The sequence below is a fragment of the Aplidium turbinatum genome, chromosome 7 (assembly GCF_918807975.1).
Source record: "Aplidium turbinatum chromosome 7, kaAplTurb1.1, whole genome shotgun sequence".
NCBI lineage: Eukaryota > Metazoa > Chordata > Ascidiacea > Aplousobranchia > Polyclinidae > Aplidium > Aplidium turbinatum.
Window position 1 is genome coordinate 7,823,597 of NC_137478.1, and position 19,223 is coordinate 7,842,819.

Sequence of the window (19,223 nt, forward strand, 5' to 3'; positions counted from 1 at the left end):
TAGTAAAGTTTGTCTCCAAGTAATACTGTTAGTTTTTTTTAAATACCGCTTCGGAATACATCAACTTTTCAACAAAGTTTGAATGCATTTTTTCAAAAGTTGGGGTAAAAATATGCTCAGAACGCACCTAATTTAATTTTTCAATTCTTTCTGGGGGGACCACCAGATCCCCCCTCCCGCGAAATCGTTTGCAGCCCCACTGCTCACAAACAGCACCAGCCGCCACTAGTGCAAGTGCTGCACCACATTTTAGATGGCAAATATAGATGTGAATTGTGAATACCTTTTCTGTTTGGCGACAACCCACAGAAAACATAATGCAAGTAGCGAAGCGTATTAGGCTACAGTGGTATTTTTGTTTTCTACACCTACGTTATAGACTTTCTCATGCACAGTTCAATGAAAGAATTAGCAATCACAATACCGACTGACTTGCACAAACATCAGCCATTGTATTTGTTTAAGCGATGAAGTAGACGCTGAGGTCTCCCAACCTGTGTTCCGGTTTCTCGATGTCATTGAGAACGTAAAGTTATGCAAGGATCCTTCATTTAAACAGCAGAACGACTAAACAATAAACATAATAAAAATAAAATCTACCAGACCAGGAAACTTACCGATAAAGCTTTCGCCGCCGTTGAGGCGGTTCTTCAATATCTTATTCAAATATAATTATTCGTTGTTGGTTATTTTTGTGCATTTACAACGTTATTTAGATAAATCTGTAAAGTAAGGTAGGCTACATATCCAACACTCAGATACCGGTGTTTTTGAATGGAATATTTTTAATGAACTTTAACAACGAAATGAACGAAAATCAACAACAGAACACAAACGAACTAGGGAGGTCACAAAATCTTGTCTTTCAACGTCACGGCAACGTTTTATAGACGGAAAGGGACAAAAAGTTGTGGCAGTGAAAGTCAAGAACGAATATTATTTTATACAACGAACCAAAACCAAAGGTTTATTAAACCAACTGCTTCTTTAAACTTTCATTAAAACCAATTCCAACTTTAAAACCAACTTGAAATAAAGAAATCGATTCATTGAATTAATAAAATGGCCAAGTAGAATAATTAATTAATTAATTAGTGCAAACTTACCAGTATAAAAAATACTTCATTCTTTCTCTATATAAAAACAGCAAAATTGATGTGGTTCAAGTACACAGGAAGCCGACAAAATCCTGACGTTTTTACGTCAACTTGACGTTTCTTACGTTACGTCAACGTAAAAATGACGTATTTTGAAAGCTTTATAAACGGCAATGATTATGTACAAGAAAAAATCTACTTATTTACAAGAAAAAACACATTGTCTTTCATTGACCAGTGGTCAGTGGTGATGTCATTGCTTCATTTTCTGACGTCACTAATGCCTGCGTCATCGACGCTTGGACGTCAGCTTCCGTGATGATGTCATAGTGACCGATCGGTGATGCAGCGGACCCAGGAATGCCAATGTACTGCGCATGAGCACACTTTAGAGGGGCGGGCTGAGCGTAGATTGCAGTTGGCTGAAGAACAAAAGCAAAATAATTTGTGTTTTCAAGTTCTAGTGTCTGTGATTATTTCTGTTCAATTCATGACTTTAAAGTCGGCGAAACATAAAACAGCTTAAGAATAGCCTAACGATTGGAAGGCGACAGATGCCGTTAGCAGGGTACATCCACATTAGAATCTGGAAAAAGTAGCGCTAATATGCAAGAACAGTACAAGAAAAAAAAACAACCTTACGTCAACGAAGATTAGAGTGATAGTCTGAACAAGTGAGCCAAAAAACACACAGTTAATAGCCTACTAGACCAGTGACTTTATTAGTATGGCAAATGACAGAAATATCTGGGAAACCGCAATCGCCAGCTTCTCCATCGGATTAAGCATACAATCATTATCACCTCAGTGAAAGTAAACTAGTGGTGCGGTACTGATGAGCCCAGCCTCATGGGCAAAACACGTGTCTATCGCTGAGTTCTTGCTACACTTGACTGCCGAGAGACCAGGGTTGTGCAACCTTTTTAGCCAAAGAGCGACATGCGGTTTACGAACGATTGCGCGGGCCACTTCAGTGTTTACTGCTAATTTGTAATCTTAGACATGGCTGTCTTATAATTTCTAATTAAAACCCTCACACCAAAATTCTAATCTTAAAAATGTGCATTATCCTCTTTTACAATTACAAGAACAACCAAGATATAGTAAAGTCAACAAAGTTTTTACTACACATCGACATTTCAATGTGAAGTTTGGCATTGCTTTTCTCTAACAAGTTTGGCAATATTCGGCGAAAGGAACGATGTGGCAATGAAAAGCGAATTTTCAAAGGTTAAGTGAAAATCAGTAAACGAAAGAACCTCAATCAATTTCAACCTTACAACAGCTCGGAAACTATCCCAGACAGCAAAATCTGTCATTTTTACATTGATTCAACATATGCAGACGTTGAATCAATGTAAAAATAATGGAATTTTCTGTATGGGTGGTGGCTGCAGCGATCGATTTGTTTAAATAGAATTTTAAAACAACCGACATCTTACCGCATGTATGAAGGGGGGCTGCACGGGAGGTTGCATGTAGCTTGACGTGGGAGGCACAAACATCCTGATTGGCTGAAAAAGGTCATGTGGTCAATAATTTAACCGATCACAGAATATCAAGTGCAAAAGTGATTGATACTTCAAATTTAAAAAAATCTATTTCCTAAAGTAGGAGCAACGCGTCACAGCATTTGCTGAAATTATAAGCTTAAACAATACAGATCAGGATATGAATCACCATGCTGGAATACACGAAATCGTTTCTGATTTAAACCTATTCATTAACAGAATGAAAAGCAACACATAGGAACGGTTGATCGCACAATGTAACTTCTCGCAAATTAAATGTCGCTTCTGCAATCTGGATCTGGGAGCTCCCGGCAAAGACTTTGATACAAGGCCGCAAGCCAGTCACAGAAGTTGGTCGCTTTAAGTGACTCCGTACAATTGAAGTAGAGTTGACTGGAAGCTTTTTCGTTTACTATTATGTCAGTGAACCATCTTTTAAGGTGCGGTGTTCAATTAAAAGGTAGAATTTGACACATTCTTGCTGAGATCCGTCATGTCTTCAACGGCAAAACAAACTGAATGCTTGGAAATTTACCGTCAAGTCCGAACCGTCTTCTTTTTACTCGTGTTGGCTGTTGGGACGTTTAAAAACTTTGCCAAAGCCATCTAAATCTTCACAACGTAAGTGCCTACACCACCATTGCCAGTATCTACTTGCTACGGCGTGAAATACTCACTTCATGAGGGGCAATGCAGGCTGGCTTCTCTTGTGGCACCGCAGCGACCTCTGACGGCCGAGTGGCAGCGGCTACTGGAATACTCTGAAAAGAAAAGATTCCAGTTGAAAATTGACACCATACGTCACCAGAAGAACGCAAGAATTTATTTTGTAACATGCCGTGTGATGATCAGTATACTTTGTACTGTTGTATTATTAATCTCACGACAAATGGACGACAAATGGCTCCTCGTGCCCCATCCTGTGAGTACCATCTGCTTTCAACCAGATGAGAAACGAAATTTGTCAACAAAGAGCCTCCACCCGGACGGCACAGCTGCAAGGGGCAATTGATAGCAAGTTCAGACGCCCCACCATTCTGCAGCTCAACATAGAAGGCTACACAACAAGCAAGACCAAAGTTGTGGAGCAGCTTGCCCATACCAACCGGGCACTCGTCATCCTCCTCCAGGAGACCCACTGCATTTCTGCAGATAGGCTAGCCATTCCCAACTACATGCTAGCTGGGTCTACCTTAAGCAGGAAGCACGGCATTGCCACGTTTGTGCATGAGAGCCTGAAGTGGACGTTTGTCGACCAATCTCCAACTGATGCCGAGATTGAGTGGGTGTGCATATGTATCTCAGACTACAACATCGTCAACATCTACAAGCCCCCACCCTCGCGAATGTTGCCATCATCCCTTCCAACGTTCCCCTCCCCCAGTCTCTACGCTGGCGACTTCAACTGCCAGCACATCGACTGGGGCTACAACAACACAAGCAGCGACGGAGAATTGCTGGCTGACTGGGCCTCCACAAACCATCTTGCCCTCCTATTCAATCCAAAGGAACCAGCCAGTTTTCACTCCGGCCGCTGGGGAACAGGGACAAACCCTGACTTGGCCTTCGCGAGTGTCGACAGCTCTCTTTCAGACAGACGTGTGCTTGAGAAGTTCCCGCGGTCCCAACACCGGCCGTCCCTCATCATCGCCCCAAAACTTGTGGCTCCTGTCCCGAGTTCACCGGTGAAGCGATGGAACTTCAAAAAAGCCGATTGGAATCAATACAGCCTCCTGACCAATGAGTCTGCTGCAAAGTTACCACCGACTGAAACATGCAACGCAGACGAGGCATACCAGGACTTCTGCAATGCCATAATAACTGCGGCAAAGGCCACAATACCACGTGGCCATCGAACCAGCTATAAACCATGCTGGGACTCTGAGTGTGAATCTCTCTACCGCTCATACCTAGCCGCCACAAGTGGTGCTGCTTCTAACACCGCCGCCACCAGACTACTTGAGCGGCTGGACACAAAGAAGCTTGAGCGGTGGAACGAAGCTGTCCAAACCATCGACTTCTCACACTCAAGCCGCAAAGCATGGAGCATCATCAACAACCTCACTGGGCGCTCAGCAAACTCCCCTCGTCAGTGCCCCGTTTCTGCTAATGCCATCGCTTCCCAGCTAGTGCAGAACGGGGTGTACAAGACAAAGGACCGCAAGGCATCCCGCCTTGTTGCCAAGGAAGTATCTGCCCTATGGCAAGTGGAAACACCACCAGAAGAAACAATCTCTGGAGACTTCACTCCAGAGGAATTCTCCACCGCCCTCCGCCTAGTGAAACCACACAAGTCTCCAGGGCCCGATAAGATCTGCCCTGAGCTTGTGCTCCATGCTGGCCATGCCCTAAAGTCCTGGTTACGTAGATTCCTCTCTTCCTGCCTGCACCACCACACAATCCCAAAAATCTGGAGAAGAGCTTTAGTAGTTGCGATCCCTAAGCCTCACAAGCCACCAGAGGACCCAAGGAGTTATCGTCCGATATCCCTCCTCTGTGTTCCTTTCAAGATCCTCGAAAGACTGATCTATGCCCGCGTCAACCCAATCATCGACCCGCTCCTTCCAAAAGAGCAAGCTGGGTTTCGGCGCGGAAAATCCACTGTAGATCAGGTCACACTGTTGACCCAAGACATCGAGGACTGCTTTGAGGCAAAAAAGAAGGCCGGCGCTGTCTTTCTAGATCTCACAGCTGCCTATGATACTGTATGGCATCGCGGCCTTACTTACAAGCTGCTTCGCCTGCTTCCTGACCGACATATGGTCCATATGATTATGGAACTTGTCAGGAATCGAAGCTTCACCCTCACCACCGGCAACCCACGGCGAAGCAGACTGAAACGCCTGAAAAACGGCGTCCCACAGGGATCGGTCCTGGCTCCCCTTCTTTTCAACATCTACACCCACGACCTGCCAACCACGGTCTCCGCAAAATACGCTTATGCGGACGATCTGGCAATTCTCCACTCCACAAAGTCGTGGGAAAATCTAGAAGACACCTTGAGCCAGGACATGCAAACCATCTCAGCTTATCTCCAGAACTGGCGACTGAAACTCAGCGAAACCAAAACTGTGGCGGCAGCTTTCCACCTACACAATCGGGAAGCTGATCGTGAGCTACATGTCCACAACAACGGAAAACCTCTGTCCTTCTGCCCCGAGCCAAGGTATCTTGGGGTGACACTAGACAGATCGCTCACATACCGCCACCATTTGGTGTCACTGCGCAAGAAACTGACATCCCGCGCTGCATTACTGAAGCGCCTGGCAGGCTCTAGCTGGGAGGCGAGGGCTGACACTTTGCGAATAGCAGCCTTAGCCCTTGTCTACTCTTCAGCAGAGTACTGTGCACCTGTCTGGTGCCGCAGTGCTCACTGCCACAACATCGACACTGCCATAAACAGCGCCCTGCGCACAGTGACCGGATGCCTGCGTCCCACACCATTGGACAATCTCCCCATTCTCGCTGGCATCCAACCTGCTGAGCTTCGTCGCGAAGAAGCCACTCTGTCCCTCGGTCGACGGGCACTGGAGCCTAACCATCTTCTCCACCACAAGATCTCTGCCTTCCCAAACGGGCACCCCCGCCGACTGAAATCAAGACACCCATTCGTGCCAGCCGCTCGGCTTCTGATCAACGAAGCTGATGAACAAGACATCTCTGCGGCTACTTGGGCGGACCATAAATGGAATTCTGAATGGAAGTCAAGCACCACCAGACTCCATTCATTCATCCCCAACGCCGACACACGCCCCATCGGCCTGACACTACAGAGACAGGCATGGGTGCGCCTCAACCGTCTCCGTACGGGCGTCGGGCTTTTCCGCTCAACCATGCACCAATGGGGAATGGCTTCTTCCTCCTCCTGTGAATGTGGTGCCGAGGAACAGACCGCAGACCACATCATCAATGACTGTACCATCTTCAAACCACCTAACGGAGTGGAAGGTCTGCGCGTCATGGATGATGAAACTAAAGACTGGCTGCTCTCTAGCAGCCTTCCAGTGTAGTCCGGGAACATCGTGAATCTGGGGTGGTAAAAGGATAGACCCTCGGCCCCAGAAGCTCAGACGACGACGACGATTAATCTCACAGTAGTATGTAATTTATTCAATATCAGCTATTTTTGCCTTAAAAGACAAGCCAGAATTTTGTTTTCTGACACAATTTCAGAACTTCCCTTTCCAAGCAAACCATGTAGGATTGTAGATGTTTCCAAATCTAACAAAGAAAACTCTAAATGTCAAAAATCAAGTTAAACCCTTTAATTTATTTGATGCTACCGCTCAACGTAACTATGGCGAGGTCAAAAAAGTAAGTATAAAAGTAAAAGCGTATAAGCAAAAAAAAGTATAAAAGTAAGCAAAGCTACCACGAGGAAAGAACGAGGGAGATAAAATCGTTTATAGAACTGATAAACCAAATGATTGTGTTTACCTGCGAGTTGGCAGGGATGGAGCGCGGGACAATGTAGCTAGGGGTGGGCACAGATGACGCCATGGGAAGGACGTTCAGCTGCTCGACTCCTGTGTAAGCTGAAGGGGGTGCAATAAGTTGTCCGCAGGCACCCCCGATCTGTAGAACGTCAGAAACAGAGTTGAATTTTGTTTCGGATAGATTACTTTGCCAATAAAAAACATTCATTATTGGTTGTAGCTTGTGCGGGAAAAGGTTCACACTTTCTCCAGTTAAACTGTGCGAAAATGTACGCTACAGTCTCGCAAACGAGATTTTATGCAAAGGTAGTAAAGATAACGCCCAATTACTAAATGCTTTCTTGGTTATGAGTTGAAAAGCGAAGTGGAAAATAAACAGTTCCATGAAATGACTCAACTTTATAATCAATGCATAATGCACTTCAGCCATAGGCCACTTTTGTTTTAACTACCAATAGTGATCACATTTACGCTTTTGATAAACAACGTGAACACTGAACAATCACTAACAAATATCTGCAATAAGTTTCTCTTTTCAGCAGAGTTGACAACATAAAGTAAACCAAAAAGTTCGGAGTACTTACCGGAGTATGGCATGGCAAATGCAGAGCATTGTAGGGCTGACCGGTGTGAGTGGGGCAGGCGTAACCAGTATAATGGGCCGGTATGGCCGGGTAACTCTCATTGTTGTACGCCACCATGTGGCCGTGAGAAAAAGCCTTTGAAGATTAATACATAGTTTCAGTGATAGTTACATGGAAAGCTGTCAACAACACAGACCTATTGAGCTTTGGTAAGTATTTGATATTCTGGCACTGGAAGTTTGAAAAATAACTAATTAGTCGTACCACAAGCACTACAACAAAGATAAACAATTCTAATGATGCGAGATTGCTAAACTTCATTAAAAAAAACAACTCTTTTGCCACGCACTTCATTATCTTCATAATAAACCCACAATTAACAAGCGCACCAGAAAAATGCTAATCAGAAAAAAGTTCCATTGTAAGATCTTGCCAGCAATAACACTAACACAATAAGCAATAAGCAAAAAATTTTTTGTAGTTACCAAACCTGGTTGATTTTTTATTGATTACAATAAGCAAATCAGTTCTTTTTTACATTAAAGAAGTTGCTGACACACTGACCTGGGGTTGCTGCAGTGACGTCATCATAGGGGGGTTGTAGTCCAAGAAGTAAGTAATCCCATTTGGGTTTGTAAAGGATGCATACCCAGCTGGGTGGATGACCCAGCTACCAGGCGGCCCAGGCAAGTGAATATCTACAATGATTGGAAGACAAGAGAATTTTGTCAATTTGAGTTAACACTGAGGATTCATCAGCACGTTATTGCAGTTGAAAATGACAACTTCTACCATGACCAAAATCTTTTAATTGATTGTTAAATTTTAAAAAATCTATCGAACATAATTTGATAAAAATTGCGTCTCGTCATAAATAAAGTCTTTGCGTTTATATTTAAACGAGACAAAACACAAGCATTGCAATATTTTGACAATGTAAAACATTATGAAGCGTTTTTATGGGACTTTGCTTTTCTTTATACATCACAAACCTTTGGGAAAACCAGGCTGTTGTTTTCTGATTGCTGGACCAATATTAAGTTTCTTTCCATTCATATAAAGGTTGTCTTCCTATAGAGGAATGTACTTTAATAAAGGTAATCATACCAACATCATGTAATTACATGACGGCAGCTTTGCGGCATACAGTAGTACGAAATGAACACCGTTGCAGTAAATTTGCAGTAATGTAGCGGCTTTCCTTCAGTCAAAATTCTATAACTTGTTAAAACACTTCATCTATACCAGGGGTTTTCAACCTGGGGGTCACGACCCTTGTAGGAGTCGCAAGCCGTGTTTTGGAGGGTCGAGAGGCCTGAAAATTCGGGTCTGCTACTATTCGGTGAGTCCGATTCGGTGAGTTCCTAACCTCTAACCCCTAACCCTAAAACGGCAATGATAATTAGGCTACGGTACCCGATAATTTAAAAAAAAAAATTGAAAAAATTCCCCGTTAAGGGATCGGACTCACCGAAACGGCCATTCCGTGAAAATTCAGTGTATTGTTTTCAATTATTTTTTGCCAGAAAAAAAAAAACTGTGCTTTTTTGCAACCGACCTGAGATTATTTTATTGTTCAAGCTTTCAGACGTTGCAAGGCTTTTAACAATAGGAGAGCATTCGATATTTTTCACCAAGTTCTTGTACGTTGCTTGGTGCAGACTAAAGTTAAACAGTAACCACGCTATGGCAAAAAAGCAAGATTCTTTAGAATCCTATGCAAAACATAGATTTCTCAACATCGTATCTAATGGCAATGAAAAAATTTAGTGTCAGCTATTTTGTTTAAAAGTTCTTTCAGCAACAGGTGCGCGCATTGACAAGCTAAATTGCATTGACTAGTTAAAAATATGCAGCACCAACCATGTCAGTGAAACTGATTTGAATAAATCCATAAAGGATTGCAATAAATTCAACGGGTGAAAATGTAAATTATTCTCATTATTTTTTCTCCTATAATCTAAAACGCCGTGATAGAAAATGGAAATAAGAATCGGAGGAATTGTAATAAAAGCCGCAATAACATCGCAAAAGACGTTTTTGGTTTAATATGCTTTTGTTGAATATTTTAATGAGGGGTCGCGAGGCTACGTTGAATGCTCTGAGGGGGTTACGATGGAGTAAAGGTTGAAAACCCCTGAGAAATATAACTCTTTGTCTGTTTCTTCAAGGTTTTTTTAAGCTTCACAAAACAGTCTCGTCTGAAGCATACCAAAGCAAAAATACCGTTTTGTAACTCACACGAAAATATCTCAGTAAAATCCAAATTGTACGTATTCCTAAGTCACTAAACTAATCACTGAGCTGACAGTTCCCTAACTCTTTATGACGCATAATTTTTAAAAAGAATGGTCCAAATTAAGACGTCATCACCTTCAATTTCTTACTTTTCTCAACTAAACTATGAGGAAAGATAATTATTATGACTGTACTTGTTCTCTGACTTTATTTGCTTCTTCAGCACTCTCAAACGTAACAAAACCAAACCTGAAATCAAATATTCGTCATTGTTAATGTTATACTTATATCTTTTCTGTGCAGGGATGGATCCAGCCTCTAATTTTTGGGGGGGTGCTGCTGAAATCTATTTTCATTCAAGGAGGTCGATCAGTGTGGCACTGTCAAAATGTGTCTCTGCTGTATTTGGCATACTGATAAGCATTCATGTTGTTAATAGTAGATGTTTTTGTTGGGTGCAACCTAGTTCGTACCCTGAACAGTTCATACCCTCAGTTTGTACCCTGACTTTGCCTTTTTTTAATTTTTTCTCTCAATCTTTTCAGGGTACGAACTGTTCAGGGTACGAACTAGGTTGCATCCTTTTTGTTTAATATTAATAAAGACCTGAAAACGGAGAAAGTGTGCATGAAAAATCAAGTTTTAAAAACAAGCATGAATAAAAAACACTTATTATATGGTATAGGCTAACAAAATTCAAGAACGTGATGAAATTTTGGGAAATATTCTAAAGTTTAAAAACATGAGCAGTACAAAACACATGATTATTTCCATTGGTACACATTCCATTTAATCAATTCGTTACATACTGATATAAAATGCTATGATCTATCAAAATATAAAGTAACTAATACTAGTAGATCTTAATACCATTAGTTTATTAAAATAATAGCAGTTTGAAATTTTGGGGGGGGTGCGCACCCCCCCACACCCCCCCTTGGATCCATCCCTGTTTCTGTGCACTTCATCAGCTTAACATTAAGAAAATGTTTCAATTTATTGAAAGGCTTGCCATGAACTGCTCAAAAGCAACTCGAGAAAAAGTATGTCATGCAGTCAGCGAGGTTTTCATGGTTGTAAAATGTAAAAACGAAAACTTCGCCAAGACAATTAAGAAAGACCTACCAACGTGGCAACACTTCTTCTAAGTGACATACAAAACTTAAGTTTAGAAAGAAACCAACAATAGTGTTTTTTGGTTGTTAAGAAACAAATAAATTTAGTCTGCGAGCAGTCAAGAAAATGAAATATCTTCTTACAGGTGTCAAACCCACAACAATGCTTGATATGAACGACTCGGTTATAATGTCTTGTAATGCAAAGAAATTTATTCTCACACGAGTCAGTTCAATCATAAATAGTTAAAAATCGATTTCGATCAGCTAGCAGCTAGAATGCTACATCATCTTCAGTTAAGCTGAAAGCAAACAGCACAAAAAATCAAATGATGATAGTGCGAAAGAATGAAAAACCTTTTACTCTTGCTACGTCGAAGAATTGATGGAAAAAAACTAACAATAAAAGGTGAAATAAAAGGAAAATGGCACGAAAGAGTATGGTATAGAACTGTACCATCATAAGCCTAACCAGGAAAATGGCACGATGGTAATGAAGGAAAATGGCTTATGATGGTACAATTGTATCCAGTAATCACCTTATTTTACAATGATTCAGCGTGTCCAGGCCTTGAATCAATGTGAAAAGACTCATCGAGTAGATAGACAGTTTGAACCAACCTTTCTCAAAACTGCTTGTAAACAGATCTACTTTTCGCTGAGAAAGCAGCACCATAACGATGATTTATTGAAGCCCCACTATTTCCGATAGATAATAAAAGCTTTAGGGAAATCACCCAAGGAATACAAGCTTTATGCGACCATAAACGCTGTTCCGACATTAAGCAACAAAAAGTTGCGTCTATTCACGCTTGCCGATACTGGGCACGTAAACATGCAGCGTCCATCAACGCTTGCCGCAGCAAACTGGATAAAAACGATTTCAAAACTTTTTGGGTAGACCTAGATGCGTTAAAAAAAATTGAAGTTTTAAAAACGAAAAAATTAGTTCCACACAAAATAGTCTTCATGCCATGTCGTTTCAAACAGTAAAATTTTTTGAGCGCAGTATTTTGATTGATCATCATCATCATCATTAAGTTCTGTCCTCTCGTCGAGGATTGAGGGCATTGAAGCGCCAAGTTTCTCTGTTGTGAGATTTTTCTTTTGCAGTTTTATAATCATGTCCTGAGCAGTCTTCAATATCATTAGTCCAAATTCTTGGTGGTTTGCCCCCATTTCGTTTTCTATCCATCTTTGAATAGAATTATTGCGAATCATATGGCCAAAATACTTCGATTTTCTTGTTTTAATTGTTTGTCTAGAAAATCGTAGAAAAAGTCGAGCAAAAGGTAGAAGCGACAAATTGTAAAGTAACGTAGTCCAGATATAGCATTTCATAATTCGTTTCAAGTGTTGACGTTAATTTTGCGTGTTGTTAATGTCTTTTTCATTTTGACAAAGTTATTTCTTGCTATTTCTATTGGTCTCAATATTTCTGTATCGCATTTGCCATTTTCAGTTATTGTGTGACTGTGTGTCTCAGATAAGTAAAGCGTTTGATTTGTTCAGCCAGCATTCCACAGATAGTAATATGTATTTAAAGTTGGTGCATTATCTTTTCTTGTTCTAATCATCGTTTTCGTTTTTTTTGCATTGATTTTCATGTTATATTCCTTTCCAGTATTGTTTATTTTTTCTACAATTTTCGATAGCTGTTCCAAAATTAAATTTAGGTAAAATACAGGGCTGTGGAGTCGGGCGAAAAGCATACAACTGCGACTCTTCTGTTTATAACAGGTCAACTCCGAATCCGGACACACTAAAATCCCTCCGACTCCACAGCTCAGGTAAAATGGTAAAGTATGCATGTTCCGTCGGTAGTAACCGGTTGCAACACAGAGAACCTTCATATAGCCTTGAGCAGGGATGTCCAATCTGCGGCCCGCGGGCCGCAATGCGGCCCACCTGAGATATTTGTGCGGCCCGCTAGTCATTTTCACTCTAAGTAGTATTTCGAACTTCATAGAGAAAAAGAAACAAAATGTGAACTTTATAGAAAATGAAGAATGGTTGAATGATTTTTCTTTTTTAGTTGACCTCACAGAAGTGCTAGCTGAGCTTAATTTGCATTTACAAGAGAAAGGTCAGTTGTTTAGTTTCATGTTCGAAGGAATAAGTAGTTTTACCAGGAAATTAAAACTTTTCATAGCACAATTGAAAGCTGGCGAAATTATAGGCTACATTTTCGCAGTCTATCAGAAAGAGCTCAAAATTGTTCTGTAAACTATGAAAAGTATGCTAAGTTACGTGAAGATTTGCTTGAAGAATTTACAGTCAGATTTTCTGACTTCAAAAAAATTGCAATTGAATTAAAATTATTCAGTGACCCATTTTCATTTCAGTGTGATAAAGCGCCACCCGAATTCCAACTTGAACTGATTGAATTGCGAAGTTGAGAAAGTTTGAAAACTTTCCACAGAGAACACACTCTTCCTTTATTAGTTAATTTGTCCAGAAAATTATTGTTTATGTGGGGCAGCCATAGGCGTAGCCAGGGGGGGCGAAAGGGGCCATGCCCCCCCCAAATTTCCAAAGTTTGGATTCCGAAGTCGAACCCTTTGTTGAAAATATAATATAATTTGTATAAATTTATATCGTTTTCCAAGTCATCTGGCTATTAACACCTCCCAGGACTTGTTTTAGACACACAGAAAGACACCAATGAATTTTGCAAATCGTAAATCGCGCAAAGTTTACGCGATTTACGCTTCTTTTAACTAATCTGTGGAAGCAATTTCAGAATCGCTTACTCTGTTGGGTTTTTGTGTAGCTGAGTTTTTTGTGTTCTCTAATTTTAGCTGCAGTTTTTGCCCGTTCGTGTGTAACAGCTACCTTTAATAAGTTAATAGCTGTTTATCTGCTAATAAACTTCATACAAATATTACCGTGAAAGTGTTTCCAGAAAGCGCTATAATCCATTATTTGAGTGTAATTTTTCAAAAAAATTCCCGGGGGAGCATGCCCCCGGACCCCCTAGAATACGCGTGCCTTTGGCACGCTCTAACCCCCACCACCTTTATTGCTTCCCTTGCTTAACCCACCAGGATGCGCCACTGCACATCACGTGGCAATGTTTTAAATCAAACACTTTGTCGTTCTCTTCAATTTATCAAATATTTGCCCCCCTAAATTTCTTTTCTGGATACGCCACTGGGGGCAGCACATATTGTTGCGAGCTGTTATTTTTATCCATGAAAACACATCAAAGCCGAGCAACGTGATCAAGTTTAACATCTTCAAGTTTATTACATTTACATAAACATAAAACTACGCAACAAATTAAGTATCGAACGTTTTCGACATCACAAGATGTCCTCTTCAGGAATAATATACATACAACTTAACTACATCTGAAAAATGGCATGATGTAATTAGTATTAGTAATTAGTAATGTAATTAGTAATTAGTAAATAGTAATTAGTAATTAGTATTCAGGAATAATATACATACAAATTAACTACATCTGAAAAATGGCATGATGTAATTAGTATTAGTAATTAGTAATGTAATTAGTAAATAGTAATTAGTAATTAGTATTCAGGAATAATATACATACAAATTAACTACATCTGAAAAATGGCATGATGTAATTAGTATTAGTAATTAGTAATGTAATTAGTAATTAGTAAATAGTAATTAGTAATTAGTATTCAGGAATAATATACATACAAATTAACTACATCTGAAAAAAAAAGATGTAGTTAATTTGTATGTGTATTATTCCTGAAGAGGACATCTTGTGATGTCGAAAACGTTCGATACTTAATTTGTTGCGTAGTTTTATGTTTATGTAAATGCAATAAACTTGAAGATGTTAAACTTGATCACGTTGCTCGGCTTCGTATGCCTATGGTTCAACAAGACAAACTCTCTACCGAAGCTCTAAAAACATCAAAACTGCAAAAAGAAACAGACCGACCGACAAACACGTAGCAAACATCCTAAGAATCAAGACAACGTCCTCTGATGCAAATGTTGATAACCTTTTAGCTGGAAAACAATGTCAAAAATTTCATTGACTTTGTATTGCAGAAATAAATTTTTATTTCTTTCTATGTGTGTGTTATTTGTTCCTATTTTCAAAGATGATATTATTATTAATGGTTTTTAATTGTTTCTTTATGTACCTATTTTTCTTGAAATTTAATAGGTCCTGCCGCCCATTCATTTATTTCAAGTGACAATGCGGCCCACTATAATAAAAGGTTGGACATCCCTGGCCTAGATCTTTCATGTTTGAAAGTGGAAGAATTGGAGTAAACGCTTTATTTCAATAATTAGGTCACCACTGTGCTTCGAAATTACTTCGTCAATCTACATTCCACATGGTTCACAATAAGATTAACAATTCAAGTAATTTATGTCACTACGTTTCAAAATTTACAAAAATACACTTTTTAAGTTATGCCAAGTTTGTTTCAAAGCGTGCTGTTGCATCCAAATAGCACAGCTGCGTGATAATATTTGTATCCCAGACTGAAAACCAACTATTTTTTACTTTGATTCAACGTCTGCAGACGTGTTAAACATCAATGTTAAAAAACGATTGATTTGTTGAATGGGTAGATTACTGAAACTTTGCAGAGCTTAAGCAAATGTCTTTGAGCAACTTCACGCTCCTGCTTAAAACAACATTTTGATGCATTGTACTAATTGGTCTAAAAAGATTAGTTTCCATGGTTTGCGTTTTTTTTTAAATTGATAAATCGTTCAAAAACATTCAAGTTGGAAAAATGTTCGAGAGCTGAGTAGGCGAACGAACTTAGCAAGAAATGAGAAAGTTTCTTCTCAAGAAACCACGGCCAAGAAAATTGATGTTTTTACATTGTTTCAACGTCACTGGAAGTTGAAACGATTTAAAAATGGGCAAAGTTTGCTCGTTTAGACATGGTCAGATACGAAGTTATAAGCTTGATAAAAAGAGTTTAGCAAAAACTTTTCTTTCTGCGTGTGAACTGTGAACTATTGTATTAATTCATAGCACGCACCAATACGTGCTCACACAATTTTAAGACACAGAAACCTTTCGAAAACTACTGTTTTCATCAATTTAATTCGAATTTTAATGCTGAAGATAAAACAACATAGTTTTTGAAAAATGCCTCTTGTCGTAAACTAAGAATAAAAGTAAGTTTCGCCGAAGTTTTCAGTTCAACAATTTAAACATACAGTACCAAAATAGTTTACAAACTCACCCCTTTGATATTTCCGCTCTATCTCTCTTTATGTTAGTGTGCTTAACTCTTCCAAAGGTGCAAAAGAATTTTTGAAGATCCTCTTCTTTTGTCTTCACGATTAAACAAAGTAAATAAAGACGATTAAAAATAGAATAAACTTGTTATCCGGGTTTTTAAACTAAGCACGTACCGACAATAGAATGACGGGATGGACCTTCATATTGATTAGGTTAGCATGCTAAGTAGTAATAACTTTCGCAAAAAAAAATACTTCCGCAGAAACATCTTCAATATACTGTAGTTCGCGCTGCAAAATGATTGACAGGTGTGATAGGCTTACTGCGCTTTTTGACCCAGATAGCAAAATTGGTCCTTTTGCACACTGATTTAACGTTAGCGGACCTTCAATAAATGTGTAAAGGACCAATTCTGCTACATGGGCAAAGTCACAGGCACTAAAAAGAACATAAACATTTCAACATGACAGAGCCATTCTTTCTTTGAATGTGCGTTTGAAATTTGCACAAAGCAAAAATTGTTTGCAGCTTCAAAATTTTTGGCATTTCATGAATCAAATTTGCGGTAAAGTTTTTCAAGACGTCGATAAAGTCGGCCAGTTATAAACTGAGAAGGCGGAATTGGATACTTTTCCCAGACTACACATCAAATATGCGATTTGAATAAAAACATAACTGCGTAGGCCTACGTAGCCTACTGTTCAAAAAACTTACCTTAAAGTCAATTCCCCCGACAAATATTCTGTTTGGAATCACTGTGCCATACCTTGGTATGGAAGGATTGGCCAACAAGCTAGCGGAATATGCTGCCGAAAATGGATCAACTTGCTGCAACAAAAATTAACCCCCAACTATAACCTATCAGGTTACTTTATTTTAGAAGTTAAACTATATTTGTGAAAACAATGTTTTTTTTATATGGACAAAGTTAGTTAAACTTTTTTTTACATTAACAAATATCTGCTCAGTTCTCTTACAATTTATACACTGAAACACAGAGATTTTAAAATATTTGCGAGTAATTTTTTAGCAAATCTGCATGATATGTATACCAGATCTAAACAATTAAACAGAGGAATTTCTAAGTCAAGTGGCATTGTAGATTTTACCTGAACAGGTTTAAAAATAGGTTGCTGTCTATCTTTGTCTAACTGTTCACAACCAGAAATACAAGCCTGAAAAAAAAAGTTCCAGTTAACTAAATCCCTGCTATCTCCGATCACAGATACAATGCACAGACCTAAATATACAAAAATGCAGTTGTCTATGAAATTTGGAGTAGATACATCTAATGAAGTTAATCACAGGAAAGTGAAACATGTAAATTTACAGTGTAATTTTAATAGTGTAAGCTAGTTTGTTAGTACACCAACAAGAATAACCCACCTGAGGTTTAGTGGGAATAAATGCACTTGAAGGCGCTATACCAGCCATTGTGTAGTTCTTGTATTCAGGACAAAGAGCCTCCTGCAACAAAATGCCAATAAACAGTTGCTACAATGCTGTCAAAACTTTATAAAAAAATTTATGTAGGCTAACGAAAACATTTGAAAATGAACACTAATTTTCAGTTTTTTTACAGCTCACTACCCAGACAGTCACTTTATCTGGTCAGATCCATACCTGATCTGGTTGAAGACCTGGACCAGATAAAGTGGTTGTATGGGTTTGACTGCAATTACCACTGTGGAAGTCTTGCTGTACTTGGCCCCAGTTAGATATGGCCCTACACTTTTATTTGACAGAAATTATAAATTGATTGCTCTCTGATGTCACAATCTGGTCATGGCCCTATGACAAGGCTACAGATTTTGACAGAAAAAAAAATTGTAACAAGTTTAGAACTTTGCTTTCAGCATTTCCAAGCCTTTACTCAAATTCATAGAACTCTCTTTCTTAACTAGGTCCTAGGCTAACTGTCCAGGAGAGTAGGCTATTTTTTTTTATTGACAGCCAATTTACTCACCATTGATAGGAGAAAAATTGCAGTTAATCTGTTTTTGTACAAACTTGATAACAAACACCAAATAAATTAAAAAGAATCAACTTGATTTAACAAAAATAAATCTGAGAAAGTATTTGAACTTCAATAAGTCTCCATGAACTATAAAAATAAAAAGGCATACACTAGGCTAAATAATATTATATGCTTGAAGGACCCCTTTCTAACAAATCTTAAACATTACATAAATTTTGATTAGGCTGGCTTATTCTAATCCCAGTTCACGTTGTAAAATTTAACCTATATTTAACGAAAATAATAGATTAATGCTAATGATATTACATCAATAACAAATTGGCAGTCCCTATAACTTGTAGCTGCCCTATGGTACAGTACGGTAGGCTGCCAAACGTTCGACTGTAGTACGGGTAGTGGAAGTTTCACTCAATGTACGCTGAGAATCGGAATCGTCATAACATTGTTAAGTTCTAAAACTTCACAAAAAAAATCTAAAAACTACGTTCCTAATTGTAGTTTGGAAAACTCCTACGGTACTTTCGACATGGGCTATCTCTGATCACTTGGTTGGTCGAAGTACGGTTTGATAATAATCAAACGAATACTTTACCTTCTATCACCTTCGTTGACCTTAGCTGAAAACGATTTGCAATTTGTTTTAAGTGAATTGCGCACCAAACGATACCATTTCAAATGCTAAATCACCCTAAAACGAACGCTTTTCTAGATCTACGTCATCCTCAATAAAATTTCTGGTTGTACATCTTGTGAAAAAACCTCGTATACTCATCCTTACAGCATGATGCAAAACTTTTAGTACTTTGAGCTAGACAAAAATATTTCAGCTGACCAATCAATTAATCTATTTCTCAATTAAACAAAAAAAGATATCTTTTCTACGTGTAAACAGAACTCCTACGCAGCAATGGCTTTTTCTTTGCGTTCTGGCGGGTACTGGCAGATTACGCAAATTTCGTAACAATGAGTACTTGTAAAATATTAGAATACAATATGTGACGTCATATTCAAAAAGTTACTTTTGAGATATTTGAAAGCATAACTTTTTCATGTGAGTCTTTTTTCTC

The 19,223-nt window shown here is 39.1% G+C and overlaps 1 protein-coding gene across 3 annotated transcripts; it reads right to left on the reverse strand.

Moving 5' to 3' along the window:
- Positions 1 to 765: 765 nt before the first annotated feature.
- LOC145774327 (uncharacterized) lies at positions 766 to 18,768 on the reverse strand. 3 transcript variants are annotated; one of them, XM_082585551.1, is made up of 13 exons: positions 18,749 to 18,768; positions 17,565 to 17,645; positions 17,288 to 17,353; positions 16,893 to 17,006; positions 16,180 to 16,271; positions 10,061 to 10,115; positions 8,621 to 8,699; positions 8,193 to 8,326; positions 7,629 to 7,763; positions 7,046 to 7,183; positions 3,286 to 3,369; positions 2,540 to 2,611; positions 766 to 1,519 (listed from the first exon to the last, which is right to left on the reverse strand). In XM_082585551.1, the coding sequence occupies exons 2-13, from the start codon at positions 17,610 to 17,612 to the stop codon at positions 1,325 to 1,327; spliced, it is 1,212 nt and encodes a 403-aa protein (XP_082441677.1). In that variant the 5' UTR covers positions 17,613 to 17,645; positions 18,749 to 18,768; the 3' UTR covers positions 766 to 1,324. The 3 variants fall into 3 exon arrangements, with proteins under 3 accessions (XP_082441677.1, XP_082441675.1, XP_082441676.1); XM_082585549.1 differs by lacking the exon at positions 18,749 to 18,768 and adding an exon at positions 18,145 to 18,254; XM_082585550.1 differs by lacking the exon at positions 18,749 to 18,768 and adding an exon at positions 18,145 to 18,245 and having other exon boundaries at positions 17,565 to 17,642.
- Between the last annotated feature and the right edge of the window lie 455 nt (positions 18,769 to 19,223).